This window comes from Neolamprologus multifasciatus, chromosome 15 (genome assembly GCF_963576455.1).
Source record: "Neolamprologus multifasciatus chromosome 15, fNeoMul1.2, whole genome shotgun sequence".
In the NCBI taxonomy this organism is placed as follows: Eukaryota; Metazoa; Chordata; class Actinopteri; order Cichliformes; family Cichlidae; genus Neolamprologus; species Neolamprologus multifasciatus.
This window is the reverse complement of record NC_140453.1, coordinates 12,500,155-12,519,905: the sequence shown is the minus strand read 5'-3', so window position 1 is coordinate 12,519,905 and position 19,751 is coordinate 12,500,155. Positions and strand designations below refer to the sequence as shown.

Here is a 19,751-nt window from a genome sequence, read left to right as displayed (position 1 = left end):
CAGATTTTTAAAAGTTAATATTTTATGAACCTTCAAAGCTGTGGCTTATATCAATGTGCTTTTCTGGAGCATGTGTAAAATTAGTAAAATAAAAATAAACGGGTGAGAAGAAGAGAAGCAACTGGGTGATACTGTTTTGTTTTAAAGACATTGCATTGGTTAGAAATTAATGCACCAGGGAGCTACTCTCTGTGTTTCTTCTGTCCCCGCTTTGATCAGTAGATGGAGCAATACTCCAGGGTAACTTCATAACACATCTCTTTATGTGATCTGAAAGTCAGAGAGCATGTCTGCTCCCACCCTGTAAACATTAAACGTCAGTCAAAATGGGGGGGGGGGGGGGGGAGAGAGAGAGAGAGTTAGAAAAACATCTCTGTTAGCTAATTAGCAGACACAAATGATAAAAGGGCTGAGGTTATTTATCTTTAACATTTGCACTGTACTTTTGAATGTGTGATACAGTCTGTTTGCAGACCTCCACATAATGATTATTCAACAGTATTGCACTCAAAAAAAGCCATGCTTTCTGCATCTTAATTAATAATGGGTGGCAGCCCTTTAAGGCAAGTACATTTTTACACAATTTTCATGAATTAATTTCATAAATAATTGTGTCCTTTTTGCTACAGAAAAACATGTAAAAGGCTTCTGAGTTGAATACATAACATACATCAGTATAACTGGAAAGATTCACTCATGTTTCAAACATGTTTCGCGGTAAACAACTTTTCAGATACAATAACTCAGGACCCATAATAGATTTGCAGAACAGCGTTTCTCTCTTAGCATGTTGATTTTTGCCATGCAGGTTGACAGCAAACTTTCTAATGAGATTTCAGAAAACTGCTGACTATGCATGAAAGAGATTACCATGCTAGCAGTCTTGCTCCCAGCTCTCTGGCTGTGGAATGATTAGATAAGAAAACGGATCTTAAAAGGGTTACTCTTGGATGGTTTCCTATTGACCTGAGTGTTTTGTCTCTGCTCTCCTCTGCTGCAGCATTGTCGACTTTCTCTTTCGCTGAATCTGTTTTGGTCCACAGGGGCGCTGAACGGTAGAGGTCACCTCGAGCTGAGCTGTGTAAAAATGTAGGAATCAGCAGTCCATTCCTGCTGCAGAGCAGCCGGCCAATCCAGTGAAATCCCACAACATTTCAGTGCACTGACAAGTCAAACGGCTGATTCTGACACATGTACATTTATTGGGAAGGAATTCCTGTATAGCTGATACTGAATTCACCAAGGTAAATCTTTTGCCCCATATTTTCTATGGCAGTAGTAGCAATGGCAGGCCTGTAATTTGAATGGATTATTGTTTTGTTTTGTTTTTGCCTTGTCTTACACTGTGGTTTAGAACATTTTTTTGGTAGGTTTACCAGTAAAACACCAACTCATCTTGTTTGGGGGAGTTATTTTGAGGATTTCATGTTCTTCCACATCTTCTCTCCACAGCTTTTTGGCTGAAAGACAAATATTTCCCCCCAGTAAATATTATTTTTACACAGTCACTGTAGAAAACAAACAAAACAACAGCATGCAACAAAAGCTTCAAAAAGGCTGCCAAGATGTTGCAGAAATCTAGACATCCACACCTGCAGATATACTGTGGAAGGCAAATCCTCATGCTTAAAATCAGCCCTTTTCACCTGCTGCCAATCATTTAGTGAAATCAAAGAAGCTTCAGTCGATCATTTATTAGTTTTTCTGTTTTCAAGGCGTCCTCATCTGTGTCTGCCTTTGTGGAATGACGCTCTGGACGGAGCTCTGTAGCTCCCTCTTTTAGTTTTCTAAGAGCTCTCCTGAGATGATGATGAAAGGACTTGTCTAATGGGATTACACATTGCGATAAGTGCTCAGAGCCCAGTGGTTCATCGCACCTCCCTCTTGCATTTCAAAGAGTGGCATTGATCTGTTGTTGGGTAGTATATCTTAGACATTGTGTTTTAAGGGAGATGCTTTATTGCTTGATTCACAGAGGTTTGTTCTTAATGCTCTTTGTCATTCCAGCCCCAAAATATATGTGTGATTCCTTTAAAACTACATTTAAAATGAAATGCCCTTTGGTTAGGATCCAGCTCGCTTATTTTCAAGGATTTGATCTGCAAAAGACACCAATCCCCCCCACCGCCACCCGTACCCCATCCAACCTTTAACCTGAGCACACTGTAAAGGTGATGTCATGGGATAATTCACAAAGCTGCCCAATAAGCAATGAATTATGTAGCAACTGAAACTTCTAGTTTATATTGAAATCAAGCAGCATTATGTCATACTTTTGCACACGTGTGCACATGTTCTCTGTATGCTTATGTATATTTAGATTTTATCATGCTAGAGCTGGTCTAACTCTATTAATACCAGTGAAATAACATTTTTTCTGTTAGGAAAACTGATTAATAACAGGGTTCCAGTCTATTCCTTTAAGTAAGGAGAAAAATATAGAGAATATATGATCATCTAGTCATTGTATTATTTTATTTATTACAATGAATTCATATTAAAAAACTGTATTTTTAAGGTGCAACCCAACCCAAATGTGATTTATACAACAGGTTGGAGCTTGAAATTCTTTCCTTAACCATCACACAAAGCCAACAAATTATTATACTTTCTGGATTTTTAAGTGGTAGAGCCATTTAGCTCATTTTCAAAACAACATGCTTTCAAATATGTAAGTGATTTTGTTTTCTATGCATCACTAACGCTAATTGTTTTAATCCATTTTGCCTCCATTTTATCTTCAGTAATTTAAGGGCAGTTAATCTTGGTAAATAGCATCCATTTTCCACCACTAATAAAGCAATTACATCAGTCCTTCTGTCTGGCTGAAGGCGTAGTTATCACTCTGGAGTGAGTGCACAAGTTTGGCTTTAACCATTTCAACAAATTAATGCTCAAACCAATATTACCCTCAAATTGAGTCTAATAATTTTTCGGTAGCCTTAACATGTATTGGTGCTGACAGGTTTGATTCTTTAATGTCGGCCCTTTTTAAAGCGGGATTTATCTTCCATCGCACATTTGATGTGACTCATTCTGTTTTTTCTTGTTTCTTTCTTTTGCCACTCTGCTGACACGCACATTTGCCCAACTGAAGACAACTTCCCGTGTGCAAGAACCAGAAGGGAAGAGAAGAAGCCCTATCCTGAGGTCTGAGATGGAAGCGTATTCCTTTTGGTTGGACAGCAGGTGGCAGTACATGCAGACCACAAAGCTATACAGTCTGCAGGAGTAAAAGGCTCAGGGAAGGGAGGGGGGCCTCTAAGATGTTCAGTGCACAGACACACATGCATGCATGCTCGCATACACATCCAGTTTGCACTTACATCATCATTACCAGGGGAGGAGCTCTGCAGAATGTGAGGATTGCAGACAGCTACTGTAACAGGGATGACTTCAAAAGAAACAGCGACATTGGCATGATTCAGTCTTGACACCCTGCGGTCAGTGTGAAGACTCTAAACTGCTGCAGTCCTGGTCAGAGCATGAGGATCTTGCCAGGGTGATTCACAGAAGCTGGGACGTGACTTTAGTGACCTCAGTACAGCAGCATGGCATCACCCAGGCACTACGGACACTCTGCTCGGGATATTACCAACGTGATGCAGAAGCTGCAAGGTAGGAGCTAAATGCTTACTCACAATGCTCTAACTTGGTTTTGCAGAGTGTTTAGAGGTGACCTAGAGCTTGGTATGACACAGCAGAGCAGAATGAGGTAGAGACAGCGTGGAAAATTCTGTCTTTCATCTCATCCTCATGACATGAATGTCCTGATGTGTAATGCTGGAATTCAAGTTCATATGGCTGATAAATGTTTGGTATGAGAAGGGCATAAATCAGTGGAATGTGCAATGTCACTGCATGCAGTACAAGAAGTACAGTAGAAATTTGGGGTTATAATCAGTTCTGTTTTATCTCACCTTCAGGCCCTATCAGTGCTTTGGTTTATTTTAAATGCTCTGAATCTTTTTTAAAATCGAGATGGAGAAACCTGCAGCGGTTAGAGCTTATTATTTAAAATATATTTTTTCTTTTTCATTGGGAAAAAAAACTTTATCAAATGTTAATGAGTAAATGTGTGAGAGACAGCATTATTGCCCCATTCTTGTTTGTGTTTTGTGTTTGTTTTAATTGCCTGCTTGCTCGCTGTGTGTTTGGTCTATCTGTGTTAGTGATTGCACACATGGAGTGCAGTGTGTGTGTGTGTGTTTGTGTGTATATATATGTTTCTGTATGTTGATTGACAGGGAAGCAGACAATAGCAAAGCTAATCCTCAGAGAAGCTGACAGGATGAAGTCTATTCCTCAGCCTAACTCGGCTGTAGTAGCAGGACTCCTCATAATGGACAGTTATATCCTTAGCTTGCTGGCACAGTTACATCCAACCTGGCTAATTTAAAATAATCAGCTTAAAGTATTTTTTTAAATCTTCTCTAACCTCTAACTTTTATTTCTTCTTTAAAATTTTATTCTCTATTCTTTAAATTTTTATTTTATTGTATTTTTTTGCAGCAGATAACTAGCATTTATTCCCATTTGCTAATAATGAAACAGCATGGCTTTAACAGTTTCACAAGCTTCCAGTGGGAAACGGTGTATCTCAGTGTGCCGGGATCATGTATCCTTTGCTGACAGGATCAGATTGATGACGCTTGCAAAGTAGCAGGAAAGTCAGGTGACACTAGAGCTGAGATCCAATATGGCTGCTCACTGTACGGCTTCTGAGGTGGCAGTTTCTGTGAAAGCTGAGAACAGCATCAGCAGCCACGTGGTTCCCCTGCATCACTGTGTGCAGGTGTGGATGCACACTTTGAATCTCAATTGTACGCTGATGGATCTAATTTTAGAAGCCTCCCCTCGAGCCGTCTCTCCAGTGCAAAGACGGATTGATGCAGACACGCATTGAGTGCGCATTTAACCATTTGCAACAATGAAAGGGTGTCATATGATCCCATTATTTATTCATACAAATTAATCCACAGGGAGACACCCCCATTTCAAAGAGGTGGATAATGTTTCATCGGCATCTAAATGGTGGTGTTTCTAGATATCTGAAAAGCTTCTACTACTTATAGGTATAGGATTCCTATTGAATGCTGTAAGGATGTAAATAACATGACAGTGGTTTGTTCCAGCCACAGACTTCTGACTGGATCCTACTTTTTTTGGCAGTGTGTCAGCTCCAGTTAGTGAAACTTTTATCTCATTTTAGCAAACGGCCCTTTTACCAACTGTTGCTTTAATGGTTTCACAAATTGTAAGCATTTCAGATAAAATTGTTTCTGTTGCTGTGGGTGTCTTTACAAATGGAAAGACTGAGGGTTTGTGGGAACAATGCTGCTCTAATGTAGCCGCAGTAGCCGTTACCACAAAAATACAACGTGTAGATCATCTTTGATTCTGCTGAATTTAGTATGTGCCTATTATAGTCGAGTCTGATATATTGCCTGTGGTTGGAATATGCATCGTTCTTACTAAATGTGTTGAAAAAGCAAAATCTGTACTTGATCTACATTCACCGGCCACTTTATTAGCTACACCTGTTCAGCCGCTTAACATAAATGTCTAATTCATCAAACATGGCGGCAACTAAAAGGATTTAGGCATGCAGACATGATCAAAACGACTTGCTAATGTTTAAAGTGAGGATCAGAATGGGAAAGAACGGTGATTTGAGTATCTTTGAACGCAGCATGGTTGTCGGTGTCAAAAACGGCTGATCTGAGTTCTTCGGAAAATGCTGACCTACTGAGAATTTCCCTACAAAACCATCTCAGGGGCTTACAGAGACTGGTCCAAAAAAATAGAAACTATCCAATGACTAGCAGGAGAAAATATCTTGCTGATGGCAGAGGTCAGAGGAGAAGGCTGAAGCCAGACTGCTTTGAGCTGATAGGAAGGTAACAGTAACTGAATACAAACAAGATATGCAGAAGAGGATTTCTGAACACCACGTTGAAGCACATGGGCTACAGCCACAGAAGAACCCAATAGGAGCTGCTCCTATCAGCTAAGAACAGAAAGTTAAGGCAACAATTCAAACAGGCTCACTAGAATTAGACAACATATGATTGGAAAACATTACCTAGTGTGATGAACTCTGATTTCTGCTGTGATCTTCAGAGGGTAGGGTCAGAATTTGGAGAAACAACAAGATAGCATGGCTCCATCCTGCCTTTTACCCCTGATTCAAACTACTCTTAATATTATAATAGTGTTGGGGGATATTTTCTTGGAACTCTTTGGTCCCCTTAGTACCAACACAGAATTGTTTGAATGCTACAGCCTACCTGAGTATTGATCCGGATCGTGTCTATGCCTTTATGTGTACACATCTTCTCATGCACCGTGTCACAATGCTCGATCACATCAAGCTAGTTTCTTGAATATAGCAATGAGTACAATGTCCTACACAATGGCCTCCACGGTCACATTTTCTCTATCAAGATGAGGGCCTTTAGTGTTGGGTGGAACATACACATGCACATGCTTGCATGTGCAGCACACATATCTGCAGCAACTGTGTGATAATCAATTCAATATGGACCAAAATCTCTCAATGCTAGCAAGGTGTACCTAATGAAGTGGCCGGGCCCCTTTACAGTTGCTTCTGTACATGTACTTTCTCCAGATATTTAGGTTTAGTCCAAATTTAAATCAGGAGTATTGTCTTTCCTTTATAATGGGTTGAGTCGTGGAACTTTTTGATTGTACTCTGTAGTTTTTTTTATTCTTTTTTTTTTCATAACATGTAACTCTGATGTATCTCATATGTTCTCGCCTCTGAGTACAGCATCAAATTAGCTTGTTGACAGCGGGCAAGCAGAATCTAATTTCATTTGTTTGATGTGTTCTGGTTGCCGTTCATCTCCTGGGAGGCGAGAGCTAAACCTGTGATAATATAATCAAGATGTTTTATAGGAATCAAAGAGGAGCACTTATTTTTTTTCATTAATCTGCAGATGAAAGTGAAACACAAAATAAAAACGTGTTCTTTCCAGTATCATATAGTTCTGAGCTTGTACCCTAAAAGACAGCTGTAGATGAAATGTATGGAGCCTTTGTTTATGACAATGTGACTCTGCTGGGATAATTGTTATGTTCACATGTGTTTGAGGGAAGAAAACTTGGTTAGTTGTATAAATATATCTAATCTAATGTCACTTGGATGTCTTGTAAACCGCGATTAGTTTAACATATTTCCTCATCATCTCGAGGGAATATAACGATCTCAAATCGCCATGTTTTAAACCGTTCTCACTCAAGGCTCAATTTGGCGGCCGCTTGAGAAGAAAGAAACGGCTCAATGCAACATCAAAACAATCAAAACTTTTGCCCCAGTTTTGGGCTTGTGTTTTTCTCCCTTTAACCAGCTCTTTTGGTGCACCTCTCTGTCGCATACAAAAGGGGAAAAAAAACAAAAACATCGCAATTAGTGACACCATATGGCAGAGAACGGCAAGGCCGCTTTGAACACCTCCCAGCCTGAACTCATCCATATGCTGTGGAATTTGCCTGTTTGTTGTCTCTCATTAACGAGAAAAGCGATGCGCTGTTTTTGCTATTACAATTTCTCACCTGTTTTCTCTGTCGTGGGCGGAAGAGGCGTACGTCCATGCCTACGCCTCTGGGCGCTGCCGTCTGCCGGCCCATCAAGTGGACAAGTTTGCTAAATCTCATTGAGGTGGGTGTGCACACCTGCATGAGTTTTCTCTGCATTGTGTAATTTTGGTAAAAGAAGATGCTTAGCAGGGGAAAAAAAGACTGAGAGGGTAAAGTGCATAGGCAACAGAGAGGCAGCACATCTGGAAGATATGAGCCCCATACTGAGAGTTTCAGATGGATGAAATGGGAATGAGAGCGGCAGCGGGGAAAGCAGGAAAATGAGGACTGGACCAGCAGAGTTGTTGGGGGTTGGGGGGGGGGGGGTGGAGAGAGCGAGCCCACACACCAGCTTTTAAGCTCCTAGTTGCTAGTGGGCCTGGCACAGATCCTTGGGTTGGCACAGGGCCAGCTTGACATCCTGTTGCCAGGGGCGACATTATGATGCGGCCGCAGCCAAGGAAGGCCCGAGCAGACGGTCACCTTGAGCCATGCCAGCCTCCTGTTTAGCTGTGACACCACTATTTATCGTCTGTGGCTCTGCACACCGTGGCTTCACACACAGACACACATGTCCACATTTACATATACACCGAAATAATCGCTGTGTTAAAAATAGCTCTAGTGCAATGTTTTATTTTTGTAATTTTTTAATAAGACTGGGTGTCAGCAGTTTAACTGAGCGGTTAAACAGACCCAGAGGAAGTCTTCAAGGCCACCAGAGCAGAACTGTGGCAGAGCGTCTGCTCGGGAACAACGCTGTAGCGTGAGTTGTTTGTTCTGCTGCTTCTTCTTCTCCTTGTACTTCCAGATTGTGTTTGTGACTCGTTGCCATAAACGGCAATTGCATGACAGCCAGCACGGGGCTTTTTTTTTCTCTTTTTCACCTTGTGGGCTTATGGGGCATGTCTGGTTCAGGCTCTGCTTCTGTAACAGCACATTATGCTTGATAAAAGGGTGTGTGTGTGTGTGTGTGTGTGTGTGTGTATGTGTGTGTCCCTGCACTAATGGGTATCTGTGTTCAGACCATGCAAGTTTCCCAGTGGCAGCTTCTATTGCAGATCAGATCATAATCTCTTTTAACCTGACAGTCAGTGAGGTTTTGAGTGACGTATCACAAGATTAGGTCACTGAGGGTCCCTCCTGTACAATATGTACGGTGGGTCACACTCATCCACTCTAGACGCTCTTTTAAATGTCACTCTTTCACGAAGGTCAGAGTGTGTTCCTGCGTTATTTAAGTGAAGAAGAAGAATTACAATATCAAATCTTTCTCTAACTCTAAAATTCTATGCAACACAGGCAGCATTAAGTGACTCTAAAGATATAATGAAAGGAGTATTTATGTTATCTCAAACTATTAGGTGCTGTAGCATGGGGCAAAATCACAGCTTTAAGCCACACCGATTCCACGATACAGTATCTTCTGTGATGCTGTCTGTCAGATTGAAGCTTCAGATAGTTTTGACGGACGTGCCAAACAATGTCTTAACAGATAAAATCCTGACACCTGAGCTTTTGACCCCGAGACACATTCAGCCTCTTTCTGTAATACTCTGAGTCTCATGCAGGCTCTTATCTCTCACCCACAGACACCTCTGTCCCCCTTTTTCCTCCGTCTCATTGTGATTGGATAGTAGAAACTTTTGCCTCTGGCGGTAAATTTAGCGCTTTTAAATAGAGGTCAGATTGTGAATCCTTGACCTCGTAAAGGTCAGTCAGGCAGATAATGTGGTAATAAGTAAGTCATTTCCAAGTTTTCCTGTTTTCTGTGTCGCTCACAGAAAATAATGAAAATAAAAACACCTCATTTTGTTTTTAAGAAACAGACGCAACTCTGCCATCTGACACAACAAGCCTTTTTTGCCTGTTGCAAGAATGCGTAATAAGGAAAAAAAAAAAACAAAATTCAGGTGAAAGTAGAAGGAAATTAAATGTAATACCTTTACAGATCTGCACTGTGAATGGGACAGATGGTTTTAGTGAAGTAAAAGGCGCTCGGACATCTGCCGGATGCAAAAAAGAATTGGTTTAGGTTCACTTTTAATAACATAGAAAATTTGCCCAGCTGGATGGGCATAAATGCGCTCAAGTGGATATGTGCAACAGGATTTTGCAGATGATTCTGGCTCTGTGCCAGGCAGCATTTTTATTTCACAGCAAAGACGAGCATTATAACTGAATTTACTGCTCTGGCCACAGTGATTTATTTAGTGTGCTGACGCTAGTCCTTTCACTTTACTCGTCCCTGTAATGTGCGGCGGGCCACTGAACCTGGATAAAGAGCTTAGACTGTCTGACCCACTCCCGCACTCCCCCCCCCCCCCCCCCCATACACACACATTCATCACACACACACACAATCATCACACACATTCATGGAGAGCAGCAGAGAAACATCAAGCAGAAAATATTTTTTCAAAGCCAAATTGAGTCTTTCTAATGCTCTTAGTGCCGCTGAATGGTGTTTTGATACGACCCCCTGTGCCTCCAGTGGAATAGATGCTTTGTATTAGCCGCTTGTTTAGTCTGATTGTGTGTGTGATGTTAAAATTTTGTTGTGTTCACCTAAATGTATTTCGCTGTGATAAAGAAGGCCTTGATAAAACAAGACAGAAGGCTGTAGCTCACGGACTAACACTGATCCGCTGCAAGATGTATCTGATATTTTGCAGCTCCTCTGTCAGAAATGAATCAAATTAATATCTGAAACGAATATACTGTCTACGCTAAGAGACTTTTTTGTCTCATTTGATACATATTTCTTTTTTAAATTCCTTTAGTTTGTTTTGCTGTATTGCATTTGCATTCTGATCTGCCTTCATTGCTGTTGTGTGTGTGTATGTGTGTGCGTCAGTACCGCAGGTGCTAAAATTGCTGAAATTACTGTATCAGTGGCCTGGCTTTAATGAACACTGTGATATTTGGACATTTTTGTCAAACGACAAAGTGCCTTCTCTGCACATCTGCTACTGAAAAGGGAGTGATGGTGCTTGAAAGTGGCAAGGGGTTGTTTTGATAATCACTTTGACTTGTTCCCCCCTTCTTAGTCCTTTTAATGTGGTATCATTATTACTGAAATGTAATTAGGTATGCTAATTGGCTGACATTTGGACTTCCGTCTCAGCACTTACGTCGGGTCTGGTAAAAATGTGTTGTAAATGAAGTGGGATGGCGAATGGAGAGGCTGAATGGACGTGAGAGTTGAGTGGAGGTGCTGAGAGCGTGATAGATGGTGTTATTGAGTGCTCGGGCTAAAGTACTCCAGCGGAAGTGCAGAGAAGGGTTTTTTTTTTATAAATTAGGAATTGTTGGGGTGAAAGAGAAGAGCTGGAGTCAGGAAGTGGATAAATAAGCTGTTGGAAGAAGCAGGGGTAGAAAAGCCTCTAAACCCTGTGAAATCAGTGCGGTGGGATGGGTGAGCGTGCAAGTGTTGCAAAATAGGTTGTGTGTGTGTGAGAAAGAGTGTGAAGCAATTATAGGGTACCTCTGCGGCGTACAACAAAGCCATCCATTTAGTGCACGATGGTGTTCACAGGCACGATCCATTAATGTTGTGCTGCAAGACGCACTATTTTCAGAAATCTAAAAAAGCCTCATCATATACACACACATTCATAGTGACTGTCGTTTAAGCAATTAATCCAGGTTGGTATGCAGCTGTTAGATGAATTTAAATGTCCGCCAGCTTGAATAATGTGAAGATAATATGATTAAATCAATGTATTACTACATTAATACTTGACATCAGAGTGTGTGACCTTGTACAGTAAGTATGTGGAGTGCCCGTCCATATGTCACCGGCCATAATCATGGCTGGTGAGTTGTGGAGTCATTAATAGATTAAAAGAGATCAGAAATGCTTTGAGTGCAGAGCGGGGTCATCTGAGAGGCTGAGGTTTAAAGCTGAGCTTGTTCTTTCTGTCCTCTTCTCTTGCTTTCTTTTGTCTGTACGTTGCTTCTTGGGAAATATGCATTCATAAGAAAAAAAACCCACCATCAACTTCAAATACTTAAAGCTTTACTTATCCACAAGGTGGCGCTGTGTCTCTGTACAGTCATGAAGGGCTAAATAAGAAGTCTTGTTTGCTCAGAGAGAAAACCCAAATATCCTTAGGGTGAATGCATTATATGATGAGCAGACACGGCGTTATTCCACCTTCCAGGGGGGCGTTTGTTTTTCCTTTAATGGCTGAAAAGAGACGGTTCCTCCTCTCCTCAGGAAGCATCGCACCCCGCAGGCATACCTGTGTGAGCGCTGGGCGCTGACCCACGTCCAACCTCCACAACCTCAGTGAAGGATCTGGTATTTTCTGGGGCTGCCAGGGGCTCCAACAGGGATCCAGACCAGCTGAGGTTCAGGCTGTTTCAACCCCCCACTATCATCTTTTTTTTTTCCTCTTGGAAAGACTGAAACACTCCTGAGATCTGCAGCCTAAAGGAGTCTGTTGGTTTATTCTTGTACATACAGTATATGTGAAAGTGATTGTCTCCATTCAGCTTATTCTGTTCAACATGTGTGTGTGAGCCTGTGTGCACCTGCTCACCCTGTGGTTCTCTCAGCTCCCGTGGTGAAGTCTAATAAGTCCCATGAATCCTCACCATGTTGTTTTGGTTTTTGCCCTGGGGTTGTTTTTCTTAACAGTTTAGTTCACCAGAGAAGTTCTGCTTCCACATTTTTCACTGTTAAAAAAGAAAAATTATCTAAAAAAAACAAAACAAAACAAAACAAATAGAAATACTGAGCTCAAAAGACTTGGACTTTCAGCGTGGCTATAGCTGGTCATTATTTAGTGCTGGCTCTTTGTAAATTTACTGCTTTAAAGTGGATTAAAAATTGCATTAATTCTTGTTGATTGATTCTTTTTGGCGGGTTCAGCACCTCGGATAGTTCCCTCACACTTCTGAGTTCGTGTGTAGCTGTTTAGCAGCACCTTGAACTTGGCATAGAGGCTGGAGTAAATGGAAACACACTGTGCATCGGTCAATATATTCTGTTTTATTATTTACATCATTGATAATGCGTGGGCTCTCTAGAACAATAGATCTTTGCCTGGTTGCAGCGCAGCGTGGGCCAAAGGATTTTCTTGCAGTAATGTTATTGAATTGGGATTGCGAGTTTGTGCAGAGTGAAACCCCCAATGGATTTTGCTTTCCACTGGCATAAATCATGTTTTTATAGTTTAGAGAAAGCTGGTAAAGGCAATGCAATTGTCAATATGAAAAAAAAAAAAACAGGACTGCATGAATATTTCTTTGAACTGTCGCTTGAGCTAAAATGCCGGCACAGTCCGTCACACATACACAGCTCTCCAACTGTATGTTCAGAAATGTAAAGCGCTGCTTGACAGACACTCATTTCAAAGAGTCATCCAGAGGGATAGGCTCACATTATGACGGCCAGTTCCAGGGCTGTTAGAGGGAGGAGTGTCAGCGGTGTGATTATCAGCAGACAGATAGCGGATGACAGCTGCCATCGGTTATTGATGACTTTTATAATTAAAATCCCTTATGGGGGGAACCCAAAGAACAAAAAGGGAAAATCATACAAATGATGAATGGTCCTTTCATCTTTAAGGCTGATATAAGATGCACCGGGCTCTTCAGCATGAATATTGCTTTCTAGGAAACTCTCTGAATATGGTTTCAAAAGGAGCTCTGCAATTTTAATTTTGCCAGAGCTCACACTGGCTGTATGTTTTTGTGTCTGTGTGTGCGCGTGTGTGCCTGTGGTTGTTGGAGGAGACGGGGAATAAACAGAAAAGGCTGAATGCAGGAGAGCAGAGGTCAGGCAGAAACTGAGATAGGAATCAGAGTGTGAAAGAAGAAGGGGTCAACATACACTGGGGACATGCACACCCAGCAACATCATGAGAAGATGTTAAACCATAGGGAATGGCACAAGTTAGCTTTTTGTTTAATTCCCAGTATCGTCTTGGGATTTCTCGCGCTCAGGGAACATGCCTTTGTAAAATGAACTCTCAGTAGTTGGACAAACAGTGCACCCATTGTCTAATGTTTTCTTGTTGCCTTGTTTAGCAGTAAAAGTTTTACCAGCAGCAGCAGTGCAGTTTCCACAGCATGACTGAATCAGAATGAAAGTGGTGGTCTTCTTTGTTCTGGACTTCCCTATATTGTTCTTGTCCGAGACGCTTTGTGGACTGTGTACATTTCATGCTGTATGACAATCCAAACCTCGTCCCAGATATTACATCCTCCTGTATTGTTTTCCACTCCTGTTCGGTAGTCGCTTACCCAGAGAGAAAACAAGCAGACTGTTTGTGACTGTGGTTGAGATGAAAGTGGCTCTTTTCTTTTTTTCTTTTTTTGAAGGGAGTACAGTAGGAGATCAGACAGGATGACTGTCAGTGATAGTCTGCTCCCCTGAAGGCTCTATGGAGTAAAGAAGCAGCGTGCCTCAGAGCACTGCATGGTATTTGTATGGATGACAGAGGGAGAGCGAGGAGGGGAATTAAGAGTGCCAGCAGCACATAGGGAATTCCTGCACATCTGTCCCCGCGTTGCTTTAGTGTTTGTGTGTTTGTGTGTGTGGTGCTGTCACAGAAGAGCTCCCGCTTTTCCCCTACTAACCTGCTAAATGGTCTCCTTTAACCCACCCACCACCGCTAAGTCCTCCCTTTCCACATGCGGATGGGGCTACTGTGACATCACTCATTCCCACGCACTCTGATTGGCTAGCCATTGGAGGGAAGTAATTTTTTTTCCTGCAGCCTATAGCGAAAAATTGAGAGAGAGAGAGAGAGAGAGAGAGAAAGAGAGAGAGAAAACGTGGGAGGGAAGGACGCAGGTAGGGAGGATATGAGAGGGGAAGAGAGAGAGGGAGACTAAGCAAAAAAAGACTGATGCTGAGGCAAGCCGGCACTGCGCAGCACTCTCTCACACACATACACACACAAACAGTCATTGCATCACGCGTACTCTCACATCACACTCCCAAGCTGCTTAACAGGCAGGAAAACCACTGAGTCTGACTGAGTCTGCAGCCCGCTACTGCAGGACAGGACAGAGGACGGCAGAACGTAAAGGGCGACAGGAGAAACAAGAGGGTGGTTCTTTCCTCCCTGTTTTACCTCAGCGCAACAGTTCCACTGCTGTCATCTCAGGAGGTCCGGTGCTTCAGGAAGCTCTTTAAAGACACCTCCCCCCGAAAAAAAGGGGGGTGGGCAACAAGGGCAGGAGCAAGGGCAAGTGTTGCCTCTCCCAGAGGTTGTCGTTGATGTCCTCTCAGTGCCCCCGTGAAACAAGCACAAATTGAGGCATAACAAGATGGCACGGCAAGTAGGGGGCGAAGCCTCCCCGAAAAAGAACACATCCCTCAACCTGGTGGCCGGCTTCTACCAATACCTCCGGGGTAAGTGGGGCAGTTTGTGTGCGCGGCTGTGTGCATGTGTGTGTCCTGCTGAGACAGATAGAGACTCCAAAATGAAAGCAAGTGCACAAAATGTGTATTTTTGCATGTGTGTAGGGTGTGTGATTTAAAACGGCACTGCAGCATGGACCGTACGTGCCTGCTGGACATATGTGTATGTGTGTGTGCATAACTATGAATGATTGTGTGCATTTTGCAGTGCAGTTTTCTTCCAAAGAGTTCCCTGAAGGATGCTTTTGTTTTTTTGTCGAAGCTGTGAGTGTGTGAATAAAGTGAAATGGGCAGACGTCTGAAGGGGGCGTTTCCACACTGGCGGAGTCAGCGAGTGAGTGTGTATCTGCCTGTGTGTGTTTGTGTGTGTGTGTGTGTGTGTGTGTTTGTGTGTGTGTGTGTGTGTGGAGGTCTCCAGCTGGTGAAACAAGCATACCCAGCAGACAAGTAACAACTCACTGCAGGTGTCACAGCACAGAGGGCTGACTGTCAAAATGCTTGATTCCTTATCTCTCTGTCTGACCCTGTGGCTATCTGCCTCTCTGCTCATTTGGATATCACATATTCAGCATTCTGTCTGCCAGCTTGTCTCTGGATAAATCACATTATCAGTCTATACTGTTGAGAAGAAAGGAAATACTCTGAGATGTCTGACAACTGGTCTCTTTGTTTGCACCAAGTTTGCATTCTTTTCCTTGACTGAATCAATGATAATTTGTTAAGGTGATCTTCGCTGTGGGAAATCAGGGACTGTGCATGAGTCAAGTGATATAGAAGGTAATCAAGAGTGTTAAAATGCTGCTGCAAAGGATGGCTGTTTCCCATTGTTATATTAAAAGAAGATGAGCGTGTGTGCTTAAGAGTGACTGCATTTGTGCGGCAGGTTCAAAGTCACCTCGTCCCTGAGACTGAGAGGCTGGCACCACGCACATGCAGGCATGTTCACCGTCACGCATGTTCCTGCTCAAGAATGTGGAGGGAGGGAACATCTTTCCCCATTCTCATCCAATATTACCGCCCATCAATATTTGATTACTCTCGGACCCAATCAAAAGATTAATTTGTAGAGCGGGAAGCTGCTCAGTGGCATGTATGACTATGTGCGAGTGCATATGCATTATGTATGAAAGGTACCTTCCCTCTGACACAGACACACCTCTTCCCGTTAGCGTCTGTCCACAGCACCCAGTGACACACTAACCAACTTGAGTGCAATCAAGGCGTCAGCATATTTCATTAAGGTAGAGGAAGGCACTGTGTCAGACGTCCTTTCTCGCTGATAACGTGCTTATCTCAAGGATATTGCTCTTCAGCAAAGACGGGACACACAAAAACATCAGTTGCATGCGTGTGATGGGATGCTTTGAATCCCAGGTAGATTGTGTGGTTTTGTACACTCTAATGGTATAAGTGTAGCAGCTGCACGTTAATTTCTCCGAGATAACCTCATTCATGTTCAATTTTTTTTAATACATTGGTTGCACATAACATTGAATTTTGCTGACACAAGATATCACGAAGAATAAACTATACATTAGTTGGTAAAAATCCAGCAGAACACACACAATTTCATACTATAAATGCACAGAAAATTGTATATATGCTTGATTTATTAGGTTTTCTCATTCAGGTTAAGTGCCTTTTTAGGGGACATCGTCAGCAGACATGTATACTATTGATTGGGTGTTTCCAAAAGGGCCTTCATTACGTTAGCTGCCATAAACAAGACCAATGCATTTGGGGTAATGTCGCGTTTGTGTATTTTGATCACAGCCCTGAACAGAGCACCAGATTTCATGTTTAAACTGTACTCAGAAATGACTAGAACATGGCAGATAAGAGGGAGAACCACCGGCCTCCTATCATTTAAAGGGCATTTTCGAGAGCACAATTTTCTGTCCTCAGCAAGAGGAGTTCAGATAATGAAAATGCCATCTATAAATGTCAAATGCCTTCTCTTTGTACATTAGTGTAAGGTATGATTTGGTGTGACTGACACATTAGAGAGACAGGAAGATTATCAGAGATAACAAGAGGCAGCCATCCAGCATCAGAAACCCAAGCGACTCTCACAATAAACAATGAGAAGATTGTGTTTTTAATCCTTTCTTTGTTTATTATTGCGCGTGACTAATAGTAATGCTCTGGGCTCTGATTTACAGATGAGCAGGAAGCAGTGCAGAAAAGGACATTCACAAAATGGATCAACTCCCACTTGGCAAAGGTAAGAAAGTCTGGTTGTGTTTCCCTGCTAGTGCCAGCATTGTGTTATCCATTTACACAAAAGCTGGTGCTGGTGTTTGTTTTAAAACTCCCCGATCTCCATGTTTTTCCACTGTGAGTGACTTTACTACATCCTGTGTGCATGCGCTGACATTTTCCAAGAGCTGGTCATGGGACTGCTTGTTCCAGCTCAGACCACACACGGTCCTTCATTCTTGCATGATTTTCTTGCTCCTTGTTATTCTTTCAGTTTCATATAGCTACTAGCAAGGATTTACTCTCACTCTAATTATCTATTTCATATTACAGCATTTAATACACTGTATATCTTTTCCCCCTGCAAGCTAGAGTCATTAATTTACATCTTAGTAATCTTGCTATCTCAATATGGGCCAATTTAGATTGTTTAGGATAAGAGTTTTTTTATTAAAGCATGCTCTTCATTTGTCCACTCGGTGGACAATATGTCTGTGCCTTATAGTAAACAAACACATTTGATGCTACTGCATGCTGAGGGGCCTGTAATTATTGCATTATACTACGTTAGGCTCATCAGTTTCGCTCATTAATGCTTAAATGGTATGTCAGGAATGGGCAGACAAGGCAAATATGGCACAGTGCAACACAATTAAGTGTTACTCCAATCAGTGATGCTCCTCTCAAGGTTCCCTATTTGATTACGACAGCTGTGGAGTTCTTGAACTGCGGTGACGTGGAGCTGAAAATTCATTTGAAGAGCACTCAGAAGGGAATAAACCGTGACGTAATATTAAATAAGCACGTCTCAGGACTGTGCCAGCAGAGAATTACACACACACAGCCCAATATTTAAATGCTGTGAATTTTTTATAAGATTCAAGGTATAACCACATTCTTTATTTATCAAGCCTGCAGTTGAGCAGAGCTGCAGTCCCTTTGTTATTTCATTGTGATTGAAAATTATGGAGAGGCATTCCCACGAAGCTTTGAGGGGGTAGTTCAACATTTTTTTGGCCAGATGAGTAAATTGAGAAAATGAACACATATTCCACATTTGCATTATAAATATGTAGATGAGTAGATCCAGTAGCTTGTCTTCTTTTTTGGGTTCTCCTTTTATGGATCACCACAGATCATCTATCCTTTGCATCTTTTTCTGCCACACCAACCCTCTGCATGTCCTCCTTCACTATATCCATGAACTTTCTCTGAGGTTCCTCTTTTCCTCTTCCCTGCCAGCTCCATTCTCAGCATCCTTTGCTCAATATATCCACTATCCCTCCTCTTCAGACAATAAAAAAAAGTCCAGATATGTATCGATTCAGGGATGTGAACCCTTTGAGACAGCGCCAAAGCAGCCTTTGTCTTAATTTTAATACATTTACAAACATAGTTAAACCAGGTGGTTTCTAAAATAAATAAATAAGTGGACGTAAACAAAAAAACCTTAGCTCTGTCTAAAGCTGACCATTTTTAACACAGGAGTCCAGGGAGACTGACCTCTTTTTGCAGTTTCAAGTGGCCATTCACAGGGCTGTAATTTTTGACACTTCAGCAATGAGCTCATTTTTCATCCCTGAGGTTGTTGCTTTGTCCTACTTCTATATTTACTCTAAGTAATTTATTTCCTCACATAGCTTTCAGCAAGAAGGCCGGATGTCTAACTAATCTTTTAACCTAAAGTGGAAAAAGATCATTTTTGCTATATCAACACTCATGCACTAAAAACTCAATGAACTGATCCAACAAAGATCCCGGAGACTTCATTAAAATTCCATTTAAATTTGCCTTAATTAATGGATTCGGGTAATTAATAGATTAGTCATACCATCACACTTCCACTGGAAGAGAAAACCATATTTGTTCCTCATGCTTTTCCCTCTGCCGACTTGATCAAATTACGTATCTGATGTCCTCCTCGCTCATCACGAAGCTGCTTACACTTCCACCTGATGCCTGACGTTACCATAGTGATACTGATTGGCCTATATTTGTCTTAAAAATGTCTCGGCTGTCATAGCGGCTTGGTGAATTTTCAAAGAGCGTTGTGATGAGCAGGGGGTAAAGGTTCACCAACTTAAAGGTAGTGCAAAAAATAAAGAGAGCCATTTCTGGAAGTCATCATTCTGCAGACTAGTAGAGATTATGTGGCATCTTATGGACTCACTCTCACAAGAATAGCTAATCATACGCAAAAAGTAGTGTGAAAGTGAGACAGGAGGATAGAAGACAGAGAAGCTTTAACAGTTGGTTTAGCTTTGCTCTCACAGGGATAAATCCTGCCCTTGGCTATGCAGATGATTAGGCCACTCCAGTTATCACAGGTCTTTAATTCACCGCCTAAAGGTATGTGATTAATCGTTAGGTGAGTTGAGCCATAGCATGAGGGCTTCCTTTTGCTATCACCGCCCTCCCCCTCACTTTACTACTCCACAGGTATAACAAAAGAAGTCTTACGGGCTCCGACAAAGACTTTCTATGAGAGGGGATGTATTGGAGCTGGTAATTTATACAGAAGATGAATGACTCTCATTAGTTCACCAGATTAACTCGCCAAAGATGTGAA

The 19,751-nt window shown here is 42.0% G+C and overlaps 1 protein-coding gene across 7 annotated transcripts in view; it reads left to right on the top strand.

Annotated features, from left to right (window-relative positions):
• The first annotated feature begins 951 nt into the window (after positions 1 to 951).
• Positions 952 to 19,751, top strand: part of syne1a (spectrin repeat containing, nuclear envelope 1a) — a 156,154-nt gene continuing 137,354 nt past the window's right edge. For 6 of the 7 annotated variants that reach the window (XM_085131864.1, XM_085131863.1, XM_085131868.1 and 3 more), the window contains exons 1-2: positions 7,937 to 14,974; positions 17,146 to 17,207. In XM_085131864.1, coding sequence (XP_084987990.1) covers positions 14,890 to 14,974; positions 17,146 to 17,207 — 147 coding nt within the window. In that variant the 5' untranslated portion in view covers positions 7,937 to 14,889. Of the gene's footprint in view, positions 1,245 to 3,097; positions 3,619 to 7,936; positions 14,975 to 17,145; positions 17,208 to 19,751 lie in introns of those variants that run through there. The other variant, XM_085131862.1, reaches the window with a different exon arrangement.